Source organism: Protopterus annectens, chromosome 1.part1 (assembly GCF_019279795.1).
Source record: "Protopterus annectens isolate FY-2018-M chromosome 1.part1, PAN1.0, whole genome shotgun sequence".
NCBI lineage: Eukaryota > Metazoa > Chordata > Ceratodontiformes > Protopteridae > Protopterus > Protopterus annectens.
Genome location: NC_056726.1, coordinates 1844728961 through 1844739983, shown reverse-complemented (window position 1 = coordinate 1844739983; position 11023 = coordinate 1844728961). Strand labels below are relative to the sequence as shown.

Below are 11023 nucleotides of genomic sequence, written 5' to 3'. Positions count from 1 at the left end.
TAAATGTATCAACTAGGTCACAAGCATCAGCACAAGGTCCCACCATAAATGAAAGGTTATTCTTGCCATATAACTAGAGCTCAGAAGTATTCACACTATTACATGGTGTGAGACAGTAAATGCTAACCTAAATTAGCCACCATTTTAGACATCCAGTCAACTCCTCTCTAAATAGCCTAACACCACAAAGTACAATTGCTTCATATCTTTACAGTATCTAATGAGCCTCACTATTCTTAAATCTGATTAGCCATTTTTTATTTATGTTTATTTATTTCACATTTGTTTACTGGGATGGTCTGACTTTGTCTACAGAACCCATTTTCAGCAGAGGCCCGGGGAGAAAGGCTCCACATACAGTACAATACGAATACAGTATAATCCAATACAATAAAGATTACATTAGAAACACTATACAAAAAAATAAGTTGAAAGAACAAACTGCTACAAGATGTTGCAATATATTACTACACATCTAAACAATTCTATACAGTTAAAACATTACAGACGATAATAGTCACTCTCATCACACATGATGCAGAAATAGCAGCCAGAAAGTTAGTGATGCAGACATATAGCGAGAAAGAGAGTTAAGAAGAATAGAAGCAATAAAGCCTGAGCAGAAGCTTAAGGATATGGTATAGAAGCAGAGGAGTTAGAAGAGCTTTACGATCTTGCACATAGCTCTCAACCTCTTAGCACAAAAAAGCTGGACAAAGACAAAAATAATGGGGGGACAAAGCCCCAAAAATAGGGACACATTTTAAATGTAGTTCTTATCAACTTAGAAAGTTGCTAGAATAAAAGTTCTTGTTTTACCATGTATTTTCTGAAGGATATAAAGTCTGAAACTCAAATGCCTGCCATTATTTATTGAGATCAATTCTCACTGATTTGCCACAAAAATCCAGAAAAGCACAAATTTTATGAAGAACAAACCAAAAATATGAGACAAAAATCTGGACATTCTGCAAAAATCTGGACAGTTGAGAGGTATGATCTTGCAGTCTGTGAGGGATTGAAATGTGAGAGAAGAGAAAGACCTGAGCATTAGGCAGGCTTTATGCAGGAGCATGTATTTTTAGATGATTTTTTTAAAGATGCTTTGAAATGGGTTAGGCCAGGCATAAACCTGGTTGCTAAAGGTAGTGAATTCCAATGTATAGAGACAGACTATGAATACAGAGTGTGACCAGGTTTTCTTGTGGGTTTTGAGATGGCTGAGAAATATTTGTCTTCTGATCATAGGGATTGATTTGGTGTGTATGTTGTGACTCAAATTAGCTAGTCCAGGGCAGGCAGTAGGTTTGAAAATAAGGTTGTGCAAGGTGGACAGCTGAATAAAGGCAAGTTTGTTGGGTAGTTCAAGCCAGTTTAATTCTAGGAGTGGTTTAAAAAAATGTTTGTTTCTATATAAGAGTCCCAGTTTTTGATGAGTTTTCTTTATATTTTGCTTTATATGGGGGTCAAATTAAAGTTTATTGTCAATGATAACACCTAGAAGTTTGGTTTCCTGCACTATTTCTATAGCAGTGTTGTCAGATGCAAGGATGTTGAAATGATCAGTGACAAGGGAGGTGTTTTTGGTATGAAAGAGTACTAGTTTTGTCTTCTTTGGATTAAGAAAGAATTGGGCATTTCTTAGCCAGGATTCAACTGCTGTAAAGGACTGTTCAGTTTTTGAGAGTAGTTCTGGTAGTGATTGAGCGGTACAGATTATGGTGGAATCATCAGCGTGCTGAATGAGGGTCCCAGGGTAAGAGGCAGTGTGAAGGTTGTTTGTGAAAATGTTGAAGAGTACGGGTCCTAGGATGGAGCCTTGGGGGACTCCAGTAGGGCTGTGGAGGATGGGTGAGAGTTCATTGGACCATTTCACTGCTTGTTTACGATCCTTGAGGTAGCTCTGAAACAATTTTACTGTGTTATGTGAGAAGCCTAAGTTATACAGTGTGTTCAAAAGTAAGGGGTGAGACACTGTGTCAAAAGGCCTTGGACAGATCAAGGAATACTGAAGCTGTATAGCATCCTGCATCTCTGGCCTTGTTTATGGTGTCTGTAAAAGACGACAGGGCTGTAGATGTGCTGTGGCTAGGTCGGAAGCCATGTTGGGTTTTGGTTAAAAGATTGTTTTGCAACAGATACTGCATTACCTGCTGATGGATACCTCTCTCGAGAATTTTGGATATGGGTGACAAGATGGATATAGGACAGAAATTGAATGGATCAAAAAACTGGATGGATTTTTTTTTTTAAATAGCTCATGGGAAGAGTAATATGATTGTGTTAAATTTCTTGATCCTCCCCATTACTACAATACAAATGGTTCACTTTATTTGCTATTACAACTGTAACTTAGGGATAAAGGTATATAATAACAGTGAGTAACCAAGATTCGTAAGTTTCTATGAACTGGCTGTTTGCGATTCAGTTTTCATTGTAACTGCCTTATTTTTTATGCTGCTGGGTCATAGCAAACCTAACTACGTCATCTTACCCTTCCTATTCCTTTGATCAACACCCTGTTGTTTTTTTTTCTGAAATGAATAAACAGAATTAAAGATAAAAGAAAATGACAAGAGCATATTTTGTTTCAAGACGTACAAGCAATAGAAAGGATGAAGTTAAACTCCAGTTAGTCCATCAAAGCACCCTACACAGTTACAGCACTTACCTTTGCAGTGTCAGATTTGCCTGAAGGCAGCTTCTCCAGTGTAGGCCATGTCTCTTTTACTCGGTCTAGCATTTCCTGATAGCTCACCATCTTTCTGAAGTTCCACCTGTTACCTAGAAATCAAAGAATAGAGATTAGCTACATGGACTAACAAAAGTAGTGTACAAACTATGTTCAGGTTTAGATGTAACTTTTACAAAAGGAAAAACATAATGAAAGGGCCAGCATGTTAGCATAATACATTTTATGGGTTCATCTAAGGGTACAACAAAACAAGGGAAGTAATAGTGACAGTGAAAAAGTCAATCAAGAAAAAGTATTAAAAACAGTAAAATAAGTTATACTTAACATAAACTTTAGTAAAACCCTGACGTAAAGTCTATACCAGATTACATGAAATTCAAGTGCCACCACTAAGCATAAAGAAAACGCAAGATCAGAAAAGTTAGAAACTCATTAATCTTGGAGGCTCACTTTGATCATACAACTTTATTCTTAATTTACAACAGTAAAAACAAATTGAGCCACATGCAAGGTAATATTGAGTTGTAAAAGGACTTCAAAGTGGATGCCAGTTCTTAAGACTGCAGGTCGTATCGAAAGATAGCAAAATAACTAGCTTATGGTGGTGAACACCGCACAGACAATCGTTGTCAACATTTCACAGGTGTGCATAAACTCATCCTGTCTGAAGACAAAATAAGACCACTTATTTAAGGAGAACACCAGGATGAACATTCATAATGCATAACAGACAGCCTCAGTTCATAAATGAAAAGAAATGCCAATGAATGCAGATGGTCACAAATTAAGCAAACACAAGTGAGAAAGATGTAGCTCTGGAGAGATTAGAATCATAGTCTTTAAAATACTTTTCTGGTTACATTACCAGCTATATCTAAGATGCACTTGAGAGTTGAACATCCCAAAGCACATGCATAGGTTAGTAGCTACCTAATTACTGTTTACAATTATGGACAAAACTGACATGCGCATTTCTGGAACATAGGGAGAAAGAGTTATCATAAATTAAGGCTTGTATCCCAAGCCTTTAAGAACAGTACTGGAATTATGTACACATATTATTCCAGTGAGGTGGTTCACACAGGTTGATTTCAACATACTAAAGCAAAAATGACTGAATCTTGGGTTCCTATCTCAACCAACTGATGCCTGTAGATGAAAAAAAAAAAGTCTGCATGAAGTGAACCTTACACATCTTCCTGGTAAACTAAATATATCAACTCCAAGGCTTTATCATAGGAAAGTTTATATTTTGTGACCAGTGCACAATTTCATGAGCTTTACTGGGGAAACAATCAACCACCTATGGATCGGCAGGCAGACATAATCCCAAGTAACACTAGTGAGTCACTAAACAATCTTTCTTAAGTGCAATTCATAACTATACTGCAATTACAAAAAGCATGGTGTGGATATGCGGTTCCCCTTCACAAGATCGAATGGATGGAAGCTCGAAATTCATAACCTCGAGACCAGAATCTTGAACTTCCATTCACTCAAAATTGTGAATGGGAGCCTTAAATTAACTTACCTTATTGCAGGGGGCCAGGTCCACCTGTACCCTAGCAGTTTAAATGTGAATGTTCCGTGACCGCGCTATAGTGGAGGAATGGAAAATCTTCTGTTTTGCGCTTACGTGTATAGCGTGGAATGGGAGATTTCCCTTTCCTTCACTATAGTGCGATCTCGGAGTAGGTATATTTAAGTGGGGGGTGCAGGGGGGGTGGCCCCTTGCAAAAACATTTGAAAGGTATTCTTTTTTTTTTTTTTGTCCCTTTCATATGTTCGAGTTTCTCTAAATTCGAGATTCTGGTTTCGAGTTTAGAGAAATTCGATCATATGAAGGGGAACCGGATATACATATCCTTGCATAGAAACGTCAGTCATACAAAATTGTGTTACGAGTATGTGTGGTCCTACGTATAGTGTAATGATACAGAAGTTGTGTGTGGATATTCAGAGTTCTGTATATGTAATACAGTAGCAAGGAGTGGATATGCAGAGTGATATACATACACACTGTAGTCATACACACAGGTGATTTGTTATGAGGCACTGCTGGGCTGTAGCTCCACTAAATGAAAATTTGCTTTGGCAATGCTTATGTGCTTTATCCTTCTTAAAGACAGTGGATTTCCCTTCTCAGGACCTGAAGTCTACACATGCACAGCTGAATACAGTTCCATTGTTTCTATAAAAAGAAAGCCAGATTATCCAAAGACTCCCTATGTCATCACCCAAAGACTCCCTATGCTGTGGAACAAAATCCCGGTACATGTGAGGCAGAGCACCTCGCTGGCCTTGTTCAAGAGAAATCCAATGGATGGGAGATCGCAGATATATATATGGGATTACCCTCAGTGTCCTGCTCGACGACAGAGCAGAAGAAAAATAATGGGTTCCCCATACTAAAGGGGGTGGCTAAGCCACAAAAGCAATAGGCTAGTAAATGCCCTAAATGCCCCTCCTAGTATGAACCTATGAACCTATTATGTACCTGACTTGCTTGGGCTGTTTTCTAAACAGACCAGGCTTTACATATACTCCCTGACAGCAAATAAGGCAATTATGCCTTATTAAAGGTGCTCCTGTATGTAAAGTGTATGAAGGACAGCTGACTGGTCTGACATATGCAAGATGGTTAAGTCTGTAAAATACAATGACCTACAATACACATCCCTTGCCATGCCAACTGTTTTTTTTTTTTAATCTACATCTCAATGGCTATACAGTGTTGCCTCACGTAATTCCTACAGTGTTTTAGAATGTATCCACCATGCACTTGGCTTCCTTAGCTCCTCTCACAACCTTTACCTACTGCTCAATTGCTTCTAATTGTACTTATTCCTCGACTCTACTACACATTGACTTTTATCTGCATTTACTCTTTGGAGTCCTTAATTCCCTGTTATCTCTACTTCTAAGCAATTGTTAATATCCAGACACTAATGTATCATGTTAATTTCCCAAGTTATTATTCATCTGTGTAAGTTTTTTATGTATGTATGTATACACAACTGTATGTAAATTGAACCTCTAGAAACTAAATTAACTGCACAATTTATTTTAATTGTTCAAGATTGTTACATGTACTAGGAGCTTTTCTCCCCCAGGGCCTCAACTGAAAACTGGTTCTTATGGCCCAGTGGACTATCCCAGTAATCAAATGCTAATCAATAATAAATAAAGTAGCAGAGTCCAAAGCCATAATCTGTTCGACAACGTAACCAAAGAATAAAATCAGAAGAAAATATACAGCCCATACAACTTTCAGTGTGAAATGCCTTTTGAAGTTGTCATGTAAGAAGGTAATGAAGGAAGTGAGTTCAAAGGACTTGTAAAGTGCCAGTAATAAAAGATGAAACCAAACTATTCAATGAATGAGAGCCAGTGGTGAACAACAAATACCAAGTGATGGCTATCTGACTACTGATATGGCAGCAGAATACAAAAGGCTTGTATTTATCAGGCTGTGGATTGTATTTCATTACTGAAACCAAGCGGAAATTTCTTAAGATTCCAAGAGCAGGATAAGTTATTTCTTACACTTATTTCACTGAACTGCACTTCTGAAACACTTATAATTGTGCTATACAGTTGATCTGCTACATTTTGCACTGTTATAAAGCCTTTTTTATTGTTTCACTGCATTTATGTACTGTTTTATACTGTTTTAACTGTATTTTTCATTGCTAGATACTGTTTCATTACTCTAATTGCATGTTTACTGAATTACTTAACTGTAAATTACTTTTTCATACTGAGAATCGTATTTTCTGTTTGTGAGTGCTCTATCCAAGCTTTTCTGTGCATTTTTGATTTTTTGAGGTTTCTGTGTTCTATAAGTCTGTTTACAGTAAAAAGCATTCTCTACAGTCTGCTTGCTCCTTGATCTGTTTAAAACTTTCATTTAGTGGCTACAGCTAGGAACTGTAATTTTTCCCACTCACCCTCCCTACGTGGTGGCTTTGCAGTTGACCGTCCATACTGTATATTTGATCTGTGACACTCCTCCCAGTCTAGTGTCATTAGTTCACTCAATCTAACAGAGAACATTTGTGAAGGCCAACCCACTCAGATTCTTAATGTTGAATTAACTTCAGTTCCAGCTTTCTCCATTTCCACTTTACTGAAAAAACATTTTACTGAAAAAAAAAATTCTAAGCTGGCTTCCCCTTTCCTGTGGCAGGTCTTGTCCAGATACGGATTTGCTGTGTCCAGGACTGTGTGTGAGCTCCTGAGCCTCCCCCCACTTAACTAGGGTTAAACTATTCTTGATGCCATAAAGTCTGCTTTTCAAATTTTCCCTTGCAACTAGCCAGCATTTTAGTTTTAGCACTCAAATCTGTTTCTTTGAGCTCAACACCTGTTCAGAACTCATTGTAAGCACTAAATAAGCTACAAATTACTACAGCATTCAACTTTCCTCACTTGTCTAGAGGAAAACAGTTTTTAGTACTTAATAAATAAGCACCTATCCAGGCATGTCTAAAGGTCAGCTCCCGGTGTTTTCTCCTGTCTACCTGATGAATCTGGGCATCTTGGGACAATGCAGCAATTGCCTCATGTACACAGACAACCCTCTACTCCTACCACCCAACACTACGACCTGTGAGAGATGCACTTATATAGCCAAACTGGAAGCAAAGCTCTCTTCACTGAAGACTGGACTAGACAGTCATGAAGAGAAGGTAAACACTTGCAACGCACCACACTCATCACATAGTCCCTCAAAACCTACACCACCAAAACACACACACACACACACACACACACACACACAAGCATAAAACACACACCTACATTCGCTGAGGCTCTCAGTAAAAATCTGCCCAAACAACCGAGACTTCCAAAGCAGAAATGCAAGCAACCTCCACCCCCCAACACAACCCAAATGACACATAGCCCACATACTCAGTGTGCCACTCAACTACAGCCCATAAGGCATAACGTACCCAACACTCTAGTCATAGGTGACTCTATAGTCAAGCACACTGATGTTCCACTCACCAGGCTAAACAAGGAGAAAGTTACGGTCATCTGCCTGTCAGGTGCCAGGATCCGCCACATAATGCACGCACTCCGGTTACTCCACAACAAATACAAATATGACTCCGTCATTGTCCATGTTGGTGTGAATGACCTGAGACGTACCTCCCTGGACTACATGAAAAGAGACATGGAGGAGCTCTCCAATCTTGTAGCCCAGGCAGGTATGACCCTAGCCCTGAGTAGCATCCTGCCATCACCCTGAATGATACCACAGTACAAGGACAAAATGATTGACTTCAACAATTGACTAAGCTTCTGGTGTCATTCTAAGGGAATCCAGTATTTGTCTGCCTGGGTTGACAGACCACGCTGCTTTGCCAGAGATGGCCTGCACCTGTTGCCCTTGGGATTCCAGATACTGGCTAAGGCTCTTGCCACCCCTATAGTGTCTCTTTAGGCAAGGTTCAAATGACAAATTCACCACCGTAACAGGTACAAGCAAGCAAAATCTGAGGGCAATGCTAGAAGTCTAAACCTCAAAATGCATTCACTCGAGGCACTCCTTAAAATGGAGAACATCGACATCTGTGCAGTGACAGAGACGTGGTTCAAAGCTCCAGAGAGCACCCCTGCATTACCAGGCTATAATTCATACCACACCTTTCGCCACCAAACCAGAACCGAAACACTAAAGGTGTAGGCGTGTCCATATTCATTAAGGATATCCACACCTCCAAGCTAGTTGCTCATCATAATGCATCCCAGATTACCCAAGTTCAACTAACTCTGGGCAAAACTGCAATCCAGAATGTAGCTTGCTACAGACCCCTCACCATGCCCCAGGATTCCCACTCCTCTTTTCTTGATACAATGAAAAATATTAAGGTACAACCTAACACCTTAATAATGGGCGATTTCAACTACCCCGCCATTAACTGGGAAAACTACTCGTGTTCCAACTCTTTTGCTCAACGTTTTCTGGAAATCATCAATTCCAATGCCTTGGATCAACTTATCCACACCTCCACCAGGGGTAGCAATATCCTAGACCTGGTCATCACCAACATGGGCGACCGGTGTTCCACACCAGAGGTCAGCTCCGCATTGGTCAGATCCGACCACAAGCTAATCACCCTAGACATCCAAATTCTGCTCCCACCCCAATTAGGAAAACAATCGTAAAAAATTTCTCCAAAGCTAACTTCACGCTTCTTAAGACAGAAGTGGCAAACTTCACGACACCCATGCAGATGGACAACAGAGGTACGACTGCTGAATCCTACACAAATGCACTTTATAAGCACTTACACGAGTGCATGGATCGTGCTATCCTAACAGAACCAAGATGCTATCCTCCAAAAAAAAAAAAAGGAAGCCAATTTGGTGGTCTTCTGCCATAAACAAACTCTACAACAGAAGAAAGAAACTGTTGCAAAAAAGAGTAAAATCCCACGATTGGAGGAACTCCCTGGTCAGCCTCAGTAAGAAGCTGAGATCCCTCAAAATCCTCCAAAGCTAGTTATGAAATCAAAATCTCCACTGGTTCTAAAGACAACCACAAAGCATTCTATAGCTATGTCAAGAATCTCAATGGCAACACTCAGATCTGCTCTGAGTTACAGCACAATGACACTAAATATACAGAACCAAATGATACTGCCAACATCCCGGCAGATGGGTTCAGTACTAACTTTACCCCCCTCTTGCCCTCTAAAGGGCCCATCTTTATACTGGAAGAATGCAAAGTTCCTGTATTCACAGCTGCACAGGTAAAAACCTCACTTACGAAAGCCAAGAACACAGCATCCATGGGACCTGACAACATCCCAGGCTGCCTTCTACATGAACTACAGAATGAACTGGCACCCCACCTAAGTACCATGTTCAATCATAGCCTCACCTCAGGTTTTGTGCCCATTGAATGGCACACTGCAACGGTTATCCCACTCCACAAAGGGGGGGGGGGTGCACAACAGATCCCAGGAACTAATGCCCCATTAGCCTGTCGGGCCTGGTCTGCAAAGCCATGGAACGTATCATCATGGAACTCATAAACAAAGACATTGGAGATCTCCAAACTCTGGACCCCACACATTTCGGGTTTGTAAAAGGTAGATCATGTCTCCTAAACCTGAGAGACTTCTTTGAAGCAGTCACCAAAGCCATAGATGAGGGTAAGGTGGTTCACACAGCCTAACTAGATCTCGCCAAGGCGTTCAACACCATCCCCCACTCTGGAATTATAGATAAATTCACTAATTTAGGTATAAATCCCTATGTCACAAGATGGGTTGCCAACTGGCTTACTGACAGAACCCACACTGTGAAAGTGGCAGGCTCCAAATCGTCAGACCAGTGACAAGTGGAGTACCACAGGGTTCAGTCCTGGGTCCTCTCCTGTTTGGTATCTACTTCTCTGAAGTACAGGCTAACACAGAAGGTCTTTGGCTAACTAAATTCGCAGATGACTGCAAACTAGGAGCCATAATCAAAACTCCTAACGATGTGGACATCCTACAAAAGGGCCTCACTGAGACAGATGCCTGGTGTCAAAGCCATGGTCTCAAGCTCAATGCCAAAAAGTGCATTGTCATCCCCTTTGGTAAAAACTCTGCACCCATGAACTACTACACAGGCGGTAGTCTATTTAACACCGAAAGTGTGACAAGAGACCTTGGGACACAGGTGGACAGTAGTCTCTCCTTTGATAATCACATCGCCACATTGGTCAGGAAATCCTTCTACGTGGCACACCTCATCACAAAAGGTTTCTCATCCAGAAAAAAATAAGTCATTGTTCCCCTCGACTCATCACTCAGACTCATTATAAAGTACAACACCCCTTTTGGTATGTACCTCACAAGACATCTACAACTGGAAAGGCAAAGAGGATTACTGGCCTCAAACAGATGCCTTATGCAGACCAACTCAAAAAACTCCAGCTTTACTCCATCGCATATCGCTTACTCAGTGGCGATCTCTGCCTAACATACAAAGCTATGTCAAACTCAGAGCTGTTGGTCATGATCCACTTAAAGAAATCCCAATCCCTCCGAGTTACACTTTCTAGAGACCTAAACCTTGTCACCATAATAAACAGAACATGCTGGAGGGATAGATTCCTGTCCCAGAGACTTCCCATACTCTGGAACAGACTACCTATGTCAAACAGAGCTCCTCAATAGCACTCCAAGAAAAATCGTGATGACTGGATGGGTAATAGGAAATTCACCCCGGGGATCACTTCTGTGGTTCTGCTTGACAGGGGCACAGGAAAATGATTTTCTTGGGTGACGAAAGCCAGAGTACCTTTTTGGCTAGACTTGTATAGGCCCT

At 40.5% G+C, this 11023-nt stretch overlaps 1 protein-coding gene across 3 annotated transcripts in view; it reads right to left on the bottom strand.

The window, feature by feature from the left end:
- The window catches only part of MOCS1 (molybdenum cofactor synthesis 1), a 1733254-nt gene that overhangs the window by 449651 nt on the left and 1272580 nt on the right, over nucleotides 1-11023 (bottom strand). For all 3 annotated transcript variants that reach the window (XM_044084832.1, XM_044084835.1, XM_044084843.1), the window contains exon 7: nucleotides 2672-2784. In XM_044084832.1, coding sequence (XP_043940767.1) covers nucleotides 2672-2784 — 113 coding nt within the window. The remainder of the gene's footprint in view (nucleotides 1-2671; nucleotides 2785-11023) is intronic.